Source organism: Sphaeramia orbicularis, chromosome 12, assembly GCF_902148855.1.
Source record: "Sphaeramia orbicularis chromosome 12, fSphaOr1.1, whole genome shotgun sequence".
Lineage (NCBI taxonomy): Eukaryota > Metazoa > Chordata > Actinopteri > Kurtiformes > Apogonidae > Sphaeramia > Sphaeramia orbicularis.
Genome location: NC_043968.1, coordinates 51,699,885 through 51,718,058, shown reverse-complemented (window position 1 = coordinate 51,718,058; position 18,174 = coordinate 51,699,885). Strand labels below are relative to the sequence as shown.

Genomic DNA, 18,174 nt, shown 5'->3' with positions numbered 1-18,174 from the left:
ACCGTGTGATCCAAAGGGATCAAAGTTAAAGCTGAGTGGGAGAGAGACCCCTCTCTCTGTTTTAAGAGCAGACCTTTCAAGGTTGCAGGAGGCTGAGTCCATCATGACTCCCTGTGCCACCGGAGCCGTTCATTAAAGCTGTGTGTTGGTGTGTCTTTGAAGCTTCGGCCTTTGTGTGTGTGGCCTTTAATGTGCATATGTCTGCAGAGCCTCGCAAAGTGGGGTTGGTGAGAGGGCTTGATCTGATACAACGGTAATCTAGTGTCAGGTAATAGAGTTAGAAAGGCTGGGTTAAGGCGGAGAAAATGGAGAACAAACATTCAAGTGCTGGGTATAGATACAGTACAGGACTGAATGTGAATTTATAAACACTGCTGTAATAATCATTTTGAGTAGTAAAAAGCTGAAAGCCAGTATAAATTTACAATATTTGACTTTATTGTTGTAAGGTACCAAACTACGGAAATGATCCGACTTTTCTAACTGGATTACTGAACGTCAAACTCAAAGTGTTGGCAGTGACACAAATTGACTCTAAAAATGTAACATATTTGCAATAAAAGTCTTACAAAACTGCTAGTTATTATTCTTCAGTGTACCTCAGAAACGTATTGGAGTACTGTAAATCTAGCAGATTTAAATTGACAATGTTTGTAAAAAAAAAATAAAAATAAAAAACAAACTAATTTATGTCACTGCTAAATTTTTTTAGCCATGACTGCAGTTAATTAGTAACTAAATATTAAACCAATGGTAAAATTTAAGCAATTCTAGTGCCTCAGTTAGTGCATTTATTTAATTTTTAATCTGTTATCGTCTGACAAACTTGGTCATTCCTATTGTGAAACCTGATAGTAGCTGTATCTGTCAGAGCCAAGTACTACTGATATGATGGACTATACAATAAACAATGCACTTGATGTCATATCTATATTAGAGCTGCACAATATATCGTTTGAGCATCAACATCACAATGTGTGTGTCCGCAATGGTCACATCGCAAGTCCTGCAATGTAGGAGGCAAATGAACTCAACTTGTTCTCATCTAATTTCAAGGGTATGTGACACACACTGCACGCAGCAATCCACCAATCACAATCTTTCTTAATCAGTTTGGAGTGAGTCGCTGATAACAACATTGAAAAATGAGCAACGAGCAAGAGAAAATCTCTGTAAATGAAGACTTGGTGCAAAACAGAAAAGCAACGTCAATTATCTGGAATTATTTCAGCCACAAGAAGGATGATATTGAAACATGTGTTCTGTGTTGACACTGCCTTGCACCTGTTGCCACAACAAGAGGAAACACAACTAATTTGTTTAACCATGTACATTGACACCTCACAGCTTTTAACATACGATAATACTCTATTTACTTTTTGTATGCTATTATATACTCCTGAGTATTTTTTCATATCTCAATATATATTGCAGGGTTAAAAAAAAGTGCAATGTCAGTTTTTTCCAACATCGTGCAGCCCTAATCGATATGGTGTATATTATCTACATGGTCTAGTACAGGGGTATCAAACATGTGGCCCGGGGGCCAAAACTGGCCTGCCAAAGGGTCCAAACCGGCCCGTGGGATGAATTAGTGAAATATAAAACTTACACTAAAGAAATTCACAATCAAGGATGTTAAAATAATTATAGGTCAATTCAATCTAAAGTGGGTCAGACCAGTAAAATACTATCATAATAAACTATAAATAATGAAAATCACAAATTTTCTCTTTTTTTATTGTAAAAAAAAAGTAAAATTACACAAAAAATTTTATATTTACAGACTAGCCTTTTGCTAAAAATGTGAACAACCTGAACAAATGTGAACAATCTTAAATGTCTTAAGAGAATTAAGTGTAATTGCACTAATATTCTGCTTGTTATTAAATGTTTTGTGTATTTGTAGATCCACTGTGATCTGTAAGTTGTAATGAACATGTGAAAATGAGAAGCTGAGGCCAAATAATAGCCTAAATTGTTAAACTTGCACTTTTTTTTTCTTAAAAAAATTTTTTTGTTCAAGGTTGTTCATGTTTTTCACATTTTTTTAAAGGATAGTTTGTAGATGTAAACATTTTGATAATATAATTTTACTTTTTTCCACTGTAAAACATAGAAGTTAAACATACAAATTTTGGAATTGGTATTATCTATATATTCTTATGTTATTATTTTAATGATCCGGCCCACTTTAGGTCATTTTGGGCTGTACGTATGTGGCCCCTGAACTAATATGAGTTTGACACCCCCGGTCTAGTACATATGCTTAAAATCTCCATCTCATTGCACTAATATTCAAGATAATGCATAGAGCTGCCCAAAGTGTATACATCATACATTTATCCTCTGTCTATTTTATGTATTCCTTATGTCTATGCAGATGACTAAATATTTAACTGCTTTCATATATAATGTATATTTTTAATATGATGCTATCACATCTTCAACTATATATTTATTTGAGTTTTGCTTTTATTTTGTCTTTTCTGGCAGTTTGTTTTACTCTCCGGACTATATCTTAATTCTTTTATATGTTATTTCTGCTATATCATCTCTGGATTTTGAATCTGTCTGTGTGATAAAAATGTCTGTGACTTTCTAGAACGGTAAAAAAGGTAAAAAATAATGTCTTCTATTTTTACCTGAACAGATTATAGCCTTTTCTACCTAAATGGCTGTTTTCCTTTTGCCTTTCCTCAGAGGCTTATGAGAAATTCAACAGGCACTAATGTATTATGATGGTGTTGTGGACTATGATGTCAGAGCGAGTTGTGTGTTTGCTTGAAAAAAACTGTTTAAAATGAATGTTTGCATATATTTTTTTTTTACCAGATATCCCAGATGATGAGGCGCAGTATTGGACAGGAAAGCTGGAACGTATAAATACAATGACAATCCATGATGAGGTAAAGTCCACTAGATAATTTTCATCATTTTTACCGCATAATTTTTTGTTTTGTTTTGTTTTATTGCTGATTCGGGTCAGCCTCTGTAAAAAGCAATACCATCCTTATATGCTCCCATTCTAGTGTTAATAATGAAGAATAAAGTGACAGTGACTTATTTAGTGTTATGTAAATGCTCCTAACGTGATACTAGTGGATTCCTGTATTGATGATGACAATATATAAACATGCCAAATATTTCTTCTCTTCTATTGTAGTATTCTCTTCAAGAGGACATTCAGAGTCGGCCACTTCCATTTGCAGCTTCCCAGTGCTGTGAGTTTTCCTGTCATACACCTGTTTGCCTCTAGATGGACTCATTCTCCTTTCCTATTTGCACTCAGGCTTTGATTTGATTTCAACTCTTTCTCAACCCTTTTATAGCGCCTTGTTATATCTTAATAATATTCCTATTAATCAGAGTGGAAAATAAAATCCTGAACATTTCAAATCCATTTTATTCATACTTTTACTACTTCCACAAACAACTCTTATGCGTGTAAAATCTGTTCTCAGTGTTGCGACACTTGATCAGTTTGTTTTCCACTCTGGTAATGGTTAATCGGTTTCCCAAGTCCTCCCACAATTGAAACTGAAGACATTTTTTTCTTTTCACAAGCCCTTAATCCTTTGATTGTACCTCTCACTTCTAACATCTGCACTTCCACCAGGCAACTATTTCGGATGGGCTGACCCACTGAGTATGTAAAAAAACAACAACACTTTGATTAAATTTTCTCCCTGGCCAATCCTCAGTGACCTCTGCATGTCCCAATGAAAGATTTAATCCAAAAAAATACCATGTTTGTTGTAAAAGAATACTCTTGCATTTTCTTTTCCTCTGTGTTTCCCTTTGGTCTTTTCAACTTTATCTCCTGGTCATGCTCCTAATTTTTAATGGTCTTTGCTCATGTCTTGTGACTTTTAATGCCTCTCTATACTTTATCCATTAGCATCTGATGTTTATGCATCTTCACTTGTTCTAAAGCTCTTTACATTTACTCACACCCCTTAATATCATGAAAAACAGAAAATACATGTAAGTCTACGAATGCATGTGAATATTTTATCTTACATTGTTTTTTTTACTGTGTTTGTTTTTTTCTGTTGCATTTTTGCCCCAATAAATATGATAATTGTTCATTCTTCAGTCATTCAGCTTGCAGTTCCATTGGTTGGCTGATAGATGGCAGCCTTTTCTAATCTGTCCCAATATGTAACCTTGACTTTTCATTGCCCTCCCACAAAGATATCAAGAGAATCTTTTATCCTTACTCTGCTCACCTTATCACTTTGAAAAGATAAACCCCAGCTCAGTTGTCCCCTCCAGCTCACACCAAGGTTATGGTTAGCACTTGAAAGCCATTTCAAGTTTGAAAGGTTACTGTAAACTGGTTTATTTTGTTGCTCAAATCACAGTTTTCCAGAATAACCTTTTACAAAGAATAATTCCTCATGTGTTATGAGCCGCATTAATGCTTTTTTGCAGCTTTTTTCTTCTTTTACATATGAGGATTTGTCTGGGGCACAGCATCTTGATTTTTTGCTGCTGCCCTTCTCATAAAAAACAGAAAAATCCTTGGTTATAGAGCTTTGGAAGTAATTATTGGACGTTTGTGACAAAGGTTAAAAAGTCAAAATTGTCAAACATGCGCCTCATAAAGCTCTTACGTTTTTTTGTGTGCAGATGTGTGGCAAACATCTGAAAAAAGTCTCATGAAATATATATAACTTTTATTTAATCTAAGATTATATTGAGCTGAAGGTCTCATTTACAATTAATTTAAGAAAACATGAAAATTATGATGATTAAAAACAGTTGATTCTGGAAACAACAAAAATCACAACAAATTGAAATGACAAATTAAAGTTATTACACTCAGAACATGGGTAATCAATCAAACAGTTAGAACCAATTAAAATCAGTAAAAACAGGCAGTATATCAACATAATAAAATCATGTGAGTGGGTTTTATGGGTGCCTATATCAAAATATATTCATCCAGTGATTTATGGAGGTAAAAGACCAATAAATGTTATTTTAAATAAAAATCAAATGCTTATGTTGACAAATGTAATGCGTAACCTTTATTGAAATAAATGGCAACAAAATCCAAATTTTTGAAGTAACAAGCACATGTAAATAAATTATATCTGTCAAATTAATATGCCAAGAGCAGTTTATCAGAAGGTTTAATCAATATTTGTACAGCTGTACAAGAAGAGCCTTAACTTTTTCATACATCAAGACTCCTATTTCTAAAACATAAAACAGATTAAAAGATGCTCTGTGTCTTCCATACAGTAGGTGAGCTTGCATGAACAAGGGCTAAAGTGCATGACCTTTGTCCTTTTAGCCCTCCTTCGGCTGACCATAATTTACCAGTTTTTTCACCTCTTAATGAATTTATGTTAACAACAAAAAGCAGAAAACAACAACGGTGTATCCTCAGCCTTCACAAAGAGTTTCTGATAATCAGTGGAATTTTAGAAATGATTTTTGTCATTTCAGGAAAGATTGCAAATTATTCCACTCATCCTCTTAACTGTTGCAGCTCTGGATGATCAAGACAGCGCCGTGGATGACCGTGATAGCGACTATCGCAGTGAAACGAGTAACAGTCTGCCCCCACGCTACCACACAACAGCTCAGCCCAACTCCTCAATGCACCAGTATCCAATGGGGCTTCGACCGCAGCACCACCATGATTCCTGCACAGACTCTGTTCACAGTTTTGATCTGGACAACAGGGATCAGAGAGGAAGCAGGTAGAGAGTGTAAACCACACTTTGTCATACAATCACATATAGACCCAGTCTCTGTAAATTTCACTCGTTCTTATAGTCATGCATTTGTGCAAGTGCAGAGGCCACATTTGGTCTGTAAGACAAATGATCTCAGTGTGTGGAATTTACTTCTGTGCACTTGTGAATTGCCATGGAAAGCTGGTCTCCCACTGAGACTATAGCAAATCTGCCTGCATTGACTGATAGGGAGTTGATCCGGATAATTCTAAAACATCAGAAAAAAAGAGGAATTACAGTCAGGAAAATCTCATTGCAGTTGTTTCTTTTTGTCTCGAGGATTCATTTTGTTTGTCAAACTGGTATTTGGAATCACTCTGAACTGGGTTTAGATACATCATTGAGGAAATCTCTATGTCACAGATGTAAGAAATAGGTCAGTAGGAGCCATGCTTTTCTGAGGTGATTAAAAACTCGGTTTGGTGTAGGCCATATGGTTATTTAACATGCGTTTCTCATGAACACTGTTAGAGACTGAATGTTAAAGTACTGATGAGAATTACAGGCACAATCTTGTGATAGGGATTTACAAAGGTCTAAAATCACAAAGTCCCATGTAACAACATTATATGGGCACAAACAGTCCATTCACATACACCATTTATTAGAAGTGAGAAGTTAATATTGAGGTTGTTTGTTTTCCAGGCAATTGCTATATTCTTTTTAGCTTAGTCTGATTAAAAGCTAAATGAAGACTGCTTACTAATTGTTGTATTGTCATGAATACTACCTTGAAGATTGCAATTGTGTTAATATTTGCATGTAGGTGTCTGCATGCTGCCAGTCCCACTGCTAAACTTGTGTTTTTCTTTGCATTTCTCTTGTTTTTTGCTTCTTTTCTGTTCCTTTCTCTTTTCCCATCCTGTTCAATATCCTTTTATAATCCTATCTTTACCCTAAAACAGATCATTAAATCAGAAAGGACGAGTTAGAATTATACCGGTAGATTCTGGCATGGGTTTTGATGATTGGGAAAACAAATACAAGGGGCAGGGCAAGCCTCAGCTTAGTGACTTCTTAGACGATGAGGAAAACAATGTCATACTTCGAATGGGAAGAGCATATCCTGAGCCGTCACACAGCTCTGTCCATCAAAATACTCAACACAACAGTTCCCTGCATGCTGTCTACCCTGAGGGCTATGATACAATTGATCGCCGGAGAAAAAAAAAGATTAGAGATCCAGGAGGGTTCACTAGTACAGACATGAGAGAATTGGCATTCCCCGCTTGTGAAAAAAGAGGGGAGCTCTTTAGGCAACAGCTAGCTGAGATGCAGGAAGAGGAGGAACGAATGACACCTTGCCTTCGGCCATACAAAAATGGGTTGCTTTACAAAACAAGGATGTGGGCAAAAAATGACCTGGACAACACTCTGGAACATTATGTGGCATACAAAAAAGAGCAAGATGCTAGAATGAGGTCACGATTTGATTTTGATTTGGAGAACACTGAGGATCTCCACTGCTCCATGGGATCAGAAGAGGATATTGAAGATATACCCTTTATAGCTGATGACTTTCACTCAGAAGATGCAAGATATTGCAAAGATAGGTATCCGTTATCTTACGAGAGCCACTTGGAGAATTCTCAGGCTTACTGGGAAAGGAAATCTGGGAAAGCTAAAGCTGGTGGATGGGCTTCAGAGGCAATGCTTTCTCCTGTAGAGGAACCAATTGAAGAGTATGTAGACGCTATGGATGAGCTTCAGTGTCTTGTTGAAACAGTTTCAGAATACCTGGCTGAAAAAGAAGAGGAAATAAGCAAGTACGGTTCCCTTCCCAAATCAAACAAATCTAGGCTGTCATCTCTGGGTAGCAATAGAACAGATTCCTTCGGAGATGACCAACATAGTTCAAAGGATCCAAGAGGAGAACAGACACAATCACAGAATGCTGACCAGGAGGTTTCAGGGGTAAAAAATGCTATGAGCTCATTATTTAGTTCCTTTACTGATAGAGTTGGAGGAGGCAAGAAACAGCCTGCCCCATCTCCACAAGCCCCGCCTGCACAACCTTTACAATCTGGACTAACAAAACTGTTCTCATTTATTCCTAAATCAACAAGCACAGCTCCTGTAGCAGTTGTATCTCCAGTAGAAACCTCACCTGAAAAATCATTGTCTTCCTTGCCTCCTCATCGCCAGCGTGATGCCAAGACACAGGGACTTAATCAAGAAACACAAGCTCCCAGAAGGACACAGACTCAAATAAGTGCCAAAGAACATATACAGGAGTTTTCAGCCAAACCCCAGACTGCTCCAGGAAACTCGGTATTGGGAAAACTGAATCCTTTAAAGCTCTTTTCAGGAGAAAATACAAATGTAGAGTCAGCAGAATGTAAACAGCCACCAGAGACCACAAATTCTCAATGGGATAGGAAATGTGGTCATCAAGAGAAACAGATGATGACTGAAATAGAGACAAAATTTGAAAAATCAAGGTCATCTCAAGACCCACACTTTGGACAAAACCAAAATAAAAATGTACACAGGACACAAAATACCATGACTTACAAACAAAATGTGCCTGATTCAGAGTCAACAATGGTTACGGGACAGAAACAATCAGAAAGCACTGGTTTATTTAGCCCTTTTAAGAAGTCACTAAGTTCATTGATCCCGTCTGCTGCCCCTGTACCCCCTCAAGGAGCTCCACCTGTGGCAGTTTACCCTGTGTTTAGAGACTCAGAGCATACTGGACCAGAGAAACCTGTTGAGGACCCATCTGTAAATAGTAAAATTAAACTGCCTTTCCTCTCCTCTGAAAATGTCTCAACTCAGCAACGCCCTAAACCAGAGGGAGGCGTGCTGTCTGGTTTTTTAAAGTTTGCATCCAGTGAAGATATCAGTGCCTCTAGGAATGTACAAAACCCTGTGCAGTCGCATCATGAGTCAACTTCTGCTACCTTTACACAAAGCTCCTCTACCATTCCTTCAAATCAACCTCAGCAAAACACTGAGAAAGGATGGTTTTCAAGCATATTTAATCCTACTCCTGACCCCCCTGGTGCAAATCAGAATATTATCAACAGGCAACAACCTCAGATCAGTCAAGTGCCATCTGAGTCACACCCACAGCATACAGCAAATCAGAAGCCAGTACCTATTCCTCAAGGGTTGCAGCATAAAACGAATCAGCCTGAAGCACAAGGGTTCTTAACCGGCCTTTTAAAAGGGAGCTCTAGTGAAGACATGACTTCTAATCAACCCAAGCAAGGAGGGTTACTATCTGGACTACTTAAATTTGGCTCTACCAGTGATCTACCACAGCAGCCTCCCCATATTAATCAGCCACATGGGAACAATACCCAACCACAGTTACCTCATCAGCTTCCTCCACAACAAAATACTCAACCTCCTCAGACAGGGGGGATCCTTACAGGTCTATTGAAGTTTTCATCAACAGAAAATATACCCCATAATGTACAGCCTTTTGAAGCTGAAAAGCATAGTAATTCTAGTCAGCAGCACACTTCGGATGGATCCCAGCCAAAGGAAACTCCGCAAAGAGGGCTGTTGTCTGGTTTTCTTAAATTTGCATCCTCCGAGAATGTTTCAAGTGGGCAAACTGTTCATCATCAACAACAACAAAGCAGCATACCAAATAATCCACCAAATTATAATAGACAGAATATACAAGGGCCAAACCAAGGGCCTCATCTCAGGACTAGAACATCAGTTCACCAAGTTGACCACCAGGAAACAAATAAACCAGGCTTTACTCGACAACAGACAGTTCCTCTCCAGCAAACACCATCCCAGCGTAGTGGTCTTTTCTCTGGTCTTTTTAAATTTGCTTCAGCTGACAATATTAACACACAACAACCCACATCTCAGCAATTTGAAATGACCTCAAGTAAATCCAGCCATGAACAACCAGGGGCAAGAAATATTCCACTTTCAACCCAAGATCCACAGCAGCATGCTTCCCCACAAAACAAAACTCAAGCAAGTGGTTTGCTTTCTGGACTATTCAAAACATCCACAGGAAATATGCCTCAGCAACAGCACCACGAAGTAACCCACGAGACCCAAGAAAAACCTAAATCAATGCCCAACCAGACTGCTCAAACAAAACCGGAGGCAGCAGGTCAATCTGGAGTGCTCTCAGGCTTGTTTAACAAATTAACTAAGTCATCTGAAAGCATTGACACAACCTGCCAGACATCAACAGAGCAATCATTACATCAGAAAGCCCCCAGTTATGGGCTTCAAAGAGAGACACCACTGCAAACACAGCAACATACTAGAGTAATCCAGGAAAGTGATGAGAAAGAGAAGAGGACTTCAAGACCAGCCCAGCAAGGATTTCTGTCTGGACTATTTAGCAAAAAGGAAACTGAGGAACCTTGCATTCAAAGGCATTTTACAGAACAAACTCCACCCTCATCTAAGCACACAGAGTTGCATTCAGGTGTATTAAGAAATGCTACCTTAAATTCTGGAAGTGATAGCAGCCACAACTGTCAAAGAGTTATTTCAGATACACATAGTCCAGGTCAAAGTAGGCATGCTTTCATTAGGGCTCCTGTGTCAATTGATACTGAGAGTTTAGACCTTAGAACATCTGCTACATTTGCAAGAACTCTTCAAAGTCAGGCAGCATATTCCTCAGTTAGTGTAGGAAATTTATCTCAGTTGTATTACTCTGGCTCATTTCAGGCAATCCAACCAATGGCTTACAGTACAGGAAATATTCAGTCCCTTTTACAAAGCCATTCCTGTTCTCCAAAATCAACCATGCATCCTTATATTGGCCTTAGCACACAGTCTCTTTATGGAGCTACAGAGCACACTCCTTATCAAGATCAATTGTCTCCTTTCAGGGCTAGTCATTCTTATGATGAAAACCAATGGATTCATCAAAGTTCTATATGGCAGCATTTTCAGAACGAGTCACTAAATTATCAATTTAATGTAGAAGAACAAATGTATACACAGAGTTCAGAGGGTGTGTCATTACAAACCTCACCTCTTCACTGCAGTTCATCAAATATCAGCCAACAGTTTAACTCTTCTAGACCATGGGAAGGTGTTAGTCAACAAGAGCAAGTTGGATCATATGACATGGAAGGAAATAGAAATGACACATATCCAAAGAGAAGATTATGGAACAGTTATGAAGACTTGGGAACTGTGGCATACTCATCTAATGAAGAGGGTGCATTGAACCTAACTACTAAACAAAGTAATGCAAAGTTTGGAAATTATGGCAGTTCTTACAGCTTGAATGGGGTAACATATCATGAAGGCTACTATGAGGAGAATGCCCCAAGCTTATCATACTCCGCTAACTGGCAGTACGGAATGGACAACAGAGTCCCACAAAATGTTAACTCTGATGGTATGGTCCATCAGACTCAGATTAATTTGAATAGACATGCGGACCCAAACTATCCCAAGAGTGTCTATAATGAGATGGAAGACTCCCTATATCTAGAAGACACTGAATGGTATCAACAGTGGCTTTCTTTACTTGAGCAAGGAATGTGGTGGCCAGCAGATGATGGTGACTGTGGCTACTTTGTTTATACAGATCATGAATACATTTATGCCTTGCTTACAGATGCAGCAGGTGAATATGTATATGCATGTGGCCCAGAAGGAGAGTCTGGTGGAAATGCACATAAGTTAGATCATATACCCAGTGCTTATTTGCACAATGAAATGGTTTTAGTATGTGGTTTTAAAATTCCACTTTACAATGAGGATGAGCTTCTTTGGCTTCCTGGTAAAGATGACAGTGATTCTCAACTTCTCAATGCTCCTCTAGATCTGTCTGCTGCCTACAGAAAAGGAAATCAGATCATGAATTTGAATCTTGAGCAGTTCTCTCAAATGTTTGAAAATTCATTTTTCACACAGGGAGAATCTGATGTGGATTTTACATCCTACAAATTAAACAAAGTCAGGATGGATCCAGGACAGCCCAGTTATAATTATCAAGACCCATACAAAGAAGTCATAGATCTTTCCTGCCATAACAGAGACAGAAGAGGGCTGCTTTGGAATAACCAGGAAATTAAAACATTTCTTGCTCAAAAAGTTGCTGTTTCTCTGAACTCCACACCAACTGTGAATTCCAATCAGCATTTACTTTACAATTGTTATCAGCCTTGCCAACGACGCCGTTCTTCTACAGGGGTAACAGTTAAGCATGTGGATAATGTATCAGAGGAGGAATGGAGGCAGAGAGTAGCTCCGGGACAAGAACAACCCAATCGTCAAGTCAATAAGATATCTTCCTTAATATCCTCTTTTGTGAGCAAAACATCACAGGGGGAACCAAACAAAACAAGCACATCATCCTGCAGTCAGATATCTAATGCAAATATTTCTGAAAAACAGCCTCAGAACATTCTTTCATCAGGTTTCCAAAGTCTGAAGTCAAAGATCATCAAAGATGAATCTAGTGATGTTTCTACTAAGACAGAAAGTGCTCAACAACAAATCCAAAAACCAGCAATCAAAGGGGGAAGAATTTTGCCCACAGTACCAACAGAAATTCAAGTGAGTCACCCCTCAACACAGTCAAGTATACAGAAACCCAGACTTGCTCGTCAAACCACCATGGTCCAACAAGCAGCCCCACCAACACAACCAAAAGTCACTGGTCCTTCAGAATCCAAAGAATCTTTAATTAAACCTGGGTTGCCAGGACAGCTTCCAGGTGATAAGCCGGTGGACAAATCAACTGAACAACCACAGGCAGGTTTTATGAGCTTCTTCAAAACTGCTGTAGGAATAGAGGAGCCCAAGCCAGAGCCCCAGAAATCTCCTCAAACTCTAAATCAGCAGAGCAAAACAAACAGCAGTGCTTCTTTAACTGAAAATGCTACAGCAAACAAAGAAAATGCAGGAGTATCAAATCTCTTTGGATCAATTAGCAGCCTTTTTAGTTCTGAGCCCTCTCCACCACAAAAGCCACAAATGAAGCCTAGTGTTACAGAGGGTTCATTGGCACCTAAACCTAAAGGTATACAGAGACAACAAACAATGGACCAGAGTGGCACATCTCGGATTGCTCAGAGCCAGGCACCAAATAAAAGTTTGTCACAAGTATTACCTCCTAGTTCCTCGGTGGGCCCTGACGCAAGTCGATCACAAACCATGACACATGCAGATCAGACAAAACAGGAAGCTGGAACTAAACAATCTGGTGGACTGTTTGGGTTTTCAATTGGAGAAATGCTGACAGGATCAACAGCTACCCAACCTGGATCTGCACCTCCAGCACCTGCTTCAACTCCAGCTCCACAAGAACCATCTCTTGGCAAGAGTATATTATCAATATTTAGTGGGCCAAATCCTCCACAGGCTGAGACTAAAACTGGACCACAGCCTCAATCAGTAGCACCAGGTGCAGCGCCGCAACCACCTCAGCAAGAATCAATTGGAAAGAGTTTATTGTCAATGTTTGGGGGATCAGGTCCTCCACAGCCTCCTCCTCAAACCAAACCTAATAATGAACAACCACAACAGAGAACTCTTCCTTCAAAAGACCCCCCAAATACTGGATTTCTCTCAATGTTTGGAGGTCCCAACACCCAACAATCCCAAGCCCAAACAGGATCCCTACTTGGAGGAATTTTGCCTGGGACATCGAGTTCAAATGAAAGCCCAATGAAGGGATTGTTTTCAATATTTAGTGATTCAGGTCCACCACAGCCCCAGCCACAAACAACCTCATCTCAACAACAAAGAGCTCCTCAATCAAAACCTCTACTACAAGGGGAACCTCAGACACAGTCTAAACCACATACACAGCCTCCTGGACAAGAACAGTCAGCTACCTCTGTTCTTGGGGGATTATTAGGTGGCTTGTCTAGTGCCACTGAAAGTCCAAGAAAAGGTTTGTTCTCCATATTTACTGTTCCTGATACCCCTCAGACAGCTGGGCCTGGTGCACCTGCAAATGTGTCTGCTACTCATGGAACTACAACATCAAAAGAACCTGTCAAAAGTATATTCTCTGTTGTTAATGATATTACATCACCTCCCCAACAAGGTCCTAATTCATCTAATGCCGCTGTCATTCCAGCCAAAGAGCAAAGTACTTCCTTACCAGATTCTTCCCAATTGCCATCACTCTCCATTAGCCATGGAACTGTGACAACTGGCATTGAGTCATCTGGTGAAGTGTCAGTGAGCAAAGCAAGTATTGACTCAAGTGAAGTGCATGATAGCTCATCCACTGCTGCTACAGTTAGTGCTACAGTCACTGTTAATGAGGGTACTACAGTTAAAGAGACTGATATTTCAATTACATCACCAAATTCAGAATGCCACACTGTGGTAAAGGAAACGGGAAAAGAAAGTGGACCTCCCATACCAAAAGAAACACCATCTGCAGACGTGGGAACACTAAACAGTGCATCAGGCCCCCAAACATCCTCTCCACAACCAGGATTGATTCCAGATGGTATAGGAAAAGGTTTGCTTTCCTTGTTCTCTGGCCCCAGTACTGATGCTAGTGCTAGTCAGACAGGTTCTTCAGCTACAGGAGCTACAGCTGGATCCAGTGACTCACCTGCCACAGGTTTTTTCTCTGCGCTCGGAGGTACTTCTCAGTCTTCTCCTCAGCCTGGTTCTTTGTTAGGGAAAATGTTTGGTGGACCTCCAGCTCAATCATCTGCTTCTCAAACAGGATCATCACTACTAGGTGGTCTATTTGGAGGGCCTGCTCCACAAGCTGGCCCCAGTAAGATTGGGGGATCAGGTCCTCAAACAGCAGAACCTCAGACAGGGACATCCTTACTTGGAGGCTTATTTGGTGGATCTGCTCCCCAGGTCAGTGGATCTCAAGTTGGTGGATCTATTTTAGGTGGAATATTTGGTGGATCAACACTTTCATCTACTACACCTAACACTAGTGGGGCAGCTCCCCCAACTTCAGCACCTCAAAATAATAGCTCCATATTGGGAGGTATATTTGGGGTGCCATCATCTCAAACAGGCACTGCACAGACTGGTGCATCTTTGCTGGGTGGCATTTTACCTGGTGCTTCTGCACCAAATGAGATGCCTGGTAAAGGGTTTCTTTCTGTCTTTGGAGGAACTGCTCCACCTGCAACACCCACTACAACAGCAACTCCCAGTGACGGAAATAAAACTGCCTCTACATCTCTTTCTGAAACTTGTGGTGCCATTGTTACAACAAAACCTACTGATGACAACAAAACTCCTTCTGATGCCACTGTTTTAGCAAAATCGACTGATGACAATAAAACATCTGCAGCTCCAGCTATCCCTGAACCTTTAAGTGATACGTCTACCAAAAGTATGCCGCATCAACCTGACAGTGAAGGTCAGTGTCATGAGTCAGGCCTGGCCAGAACTGATGACAAAGATGTTCACCACCAAGATGCTGACAAACCCACTGTGTCAGCAACTGATATTGTGTCTAAAGAATCTGAAGTGAGTGCAATAGCGGAAGAACCTGCAAGACCAGGGATTGTGTCTGGTCAGTCTAGTCAAGATAAAATGCCACCCACAACTGAAGAGGATACTAAGCCAGTGGGCCCTGAAGTCCATGGACAACAAAAGCCACTAGAGCCAGAAAAATCTGTCATTGATTCTTCAGCAGAAAAAGTTACAGGCTTTGTGTCCTCCCTTTTCAAACAAACACTAGCCCCTACTGAAGGTCAGCAACAACCAAACAGCTCACATGGTGTACCAGAAGGAGCAACACCACAAACTGCTCCTAGTCAAACTGCATCATCACTTTTAGGAGGTATATTTGGGGGCTCTGGCACCCAGACTTCAGCTCCCCAGACTGCTGGATCATTGTTAGGAGGCTTATTCAAAGGGTCTGTCCCCCAATCTGGTTCTCAAACCAATACCTCTACCATTGGAGGTTCAGTATTAGGTGGGATGTTTGGAGGAGGATCCCCTGCTAAACCTGGAGGTCCACAGACCGGTGGTTCATTAATAGGAGGTCTCTTTGGAGGATCTGCAGCAAACACAACAGCACAGACTGGTGGATCTTTACTTGGAGGAATGTTTGGAGGAGCTACTGCTCAGACAGCAGGAGCACAGCCTGGTGCCTCAATACTTGGGGGCATAGGCGGATCTTTATTTGGAGGTATTGGACAGCCAACTAAGCCCTCTGACAAAGTGCCAGGTGAGCCCAAGCCAACATCTGCCTCTTTGCCACAGCCCCAGGTTAAGAATGAAGGCGTGCTACCAAAGGGAGTTCCACCTGGTGCTGAGACTACAGCAAATAAAACAGGTCCAAGCATATCCGATAACATTCAAGCAACATCTGACAGTCTTACAGGTGGTAGTGCACTGGCATCTGAAGAAGCTCTTTTGGAAACTTCTGCTGTCACAGGTGCTGTTAAAAGCTTTGCAAGTGATCTCACTCATCAGGTAGATGACACTGATAAAGCGAAACCGACTCTAGAGGGAGAGGTCATACATGAGAAGCCCATTGTCATTACAGGAGACCCTGAGAGTAAAGAATGTGACAAATCTGTCCCATCCAAAGCAGATGCGCCCGCTCCTACTGTCGACCATTTGCAAAACAATTCAGCGGAACCTCCAACTAAGTCTCTGTTGGGTTTCATATCAACACAGAGTGAGGCTGGAAAATCTCTTGGATCTTTATTTTCACCAACATTGTCATCAGGTACACCATCAACACCTCAGACAGAAGAAGGCAGTGGTCTGTTTTCCGGATTGAAGACCCTTTCTAGTGGTCTATTTCAAGATGAAAAAAATGGTTCTGGAAAGCAAGAGCCAGTTGCTGCTACGTTATTGGGAGCCAAGATAAGTTTTCCCTGGCAGACAGAATCACCCAAGCCACAAGCAGATCCAGTAATAACTTCTCAACCTAAAACTAATGACAAGCCATCACATACTGTAGAAAAGATACAAACATCTGATGGCCAAAAAGCTGAACCGGTAGGTTCTACAGATGATGTAGGAAAGCCCCATATTTGCATCTCCACTCCTGAAGTAGATCCTACAGCATCCCTGACCCCAGATATAAAGGAAAGTCTTGTAGACGCATATCCTGCTGCAGATCTTCCCTCTGGAGCGCAGCTGGACAACCAGTTCAAGAAGGACCTGTTAAATGCAAAAAGGCTAGTAAAAGCATAATAAATGGCAATACCTTGATCCATTTATAATGCACTGACATTTTGGTGAAGACTATTCCCTGTCCAGCTCTGCATTCCATCCCTACTAGTTATATTTTATTTGCTGAGTGTATATGTGTATGTGTGTGTTTGTGTTTTAAAATTGTGTGTCTTTGTGCTTAGCGTCACAGGTATAACATGCACAATTTCAAAACAGAATTCCAGAACAAGATTTACAATTTGTTTTTATTATTATTATTATTATTATTATTATTATTATTATTATTATTATTATTATTATATCTATTTACCTGTACTTATTAGTTTTTGATAATAAAAAAAATGTGTTGAATGAAATCGCTACACTTGTAAAGTTAATTCTCAATTCAAGAATGATTTATAAAACAGACATCCTATACAAAAACTGTATGCCTATTGTATTTGTTGCTTACAGTACTACCCAGCTGTATCGGCAAAGGTCTATTTTCAGAAATAAGCAAACAAATTGAAAAAACAACAAACTGAACTGAATGCTGTTTCCAGTGTTATTTATACAGTGTAAATTTTGTTGGGACATGGGATTCTGGTTTGTGCAGTGTCTTATTTTATACACTATGATATGAATTGTTTTACAGTTATTCAGTTACCCTACTATAAACAGCTACTTGTACAATTTAGTAATACCTTTTTTATGAATATATTTAGGTGCATTTAGATGTTCTGCATTTTTCCCAAATAAATTAATTTCACAGAAGGTAAGACTTACAAGGTACAGATCAATTCATATTTCATTGTCTAGTCACGTATTCTTTAAAGGAAATTACTGAATAAGCCTGTTCACTATTTTGCATTCAATATGTTTACTATGGAATGTACACAGGTACAAGACAGTTCAATAATGCAGATTTAAATGCTTCACACCACAAATCAGAGCATACTCATATCTGTTCCTTCCTCTCTCAAGTGAATAACAAAGCATATGCAGGATTTAATAGATATGACCAGAAATTTTCACTCTTTGCTTTCCATTTTTTTCAACATGCAATAGCCCCCTGTAAGGTTGGATGTTGTTTCAGGGCTTAATGTGGTGTGGTTACTTAGAGGAATACAGAATGTAGACTTTAACTAAACAATTGTGCATACGTTATAGCCTCTTTTGATCTCAGTTCATTTACGTGTTGAGTTTTTTTTGTCAGTTTTTTACAATTATTAAATATCTATAAATTCTTGTCATATTGAATGGTATCGTATGTACGTAGAAGTGTGATTTGTGCAGTAATCCCTCGCTCATCTATCCCTCAATAGTGGAGACAACCAAATCCCCAATAGTGTTTAGAAAT

The 18,174-nt window shown here is 39.7% G+C and overlaps 1 protein-coding gene across 18 annotated transcripts in view; it reads left to right on the top strand.

Annotated features, from left to right (window-relative positions):
• Positions 1 to 18,174, top strand: part of LOC115429835 (protein unc-13 homolog B-like) — a 95,700-nt gene that overhangs the window by 32,046 nt on the left and 45,480 nt on the right. For 13 of the 18 annotated variants that reach the window (XM_030149584.1, XM_030149592.1, XM_030149591.1 and 10 more), the window contains exons 6-10: positions 2,836 to 2,909; positions 3,167 to 3,224; positions 3,620 to 3,649; positions 5,504 to 5,717; positions 6,659 to 16,840. In XM_030149584.1, the coding sequence (XP_030005444.1) occupies positions 2,836 to 2,909; positions 3,167 to 3,224; positions 3,620 to 3,649; positions 5,504 to 5,717; positions 6,659 to 16,840 (10,558 nt within the window). The remainder of the gene's footprint in view (positions 1 to 2,835; positions 2,910 to 3,166; positions 3,225 to 3,619; positions 3,650 to 5,503; positions 5,718 to 6,658; positions 16,841 to 18,174) is intronic. The other 5 variants (XM_030149601.1, XM_030149602.1, XM_030149588.1 and 2 more) reach the window with 3 other exon arrangements.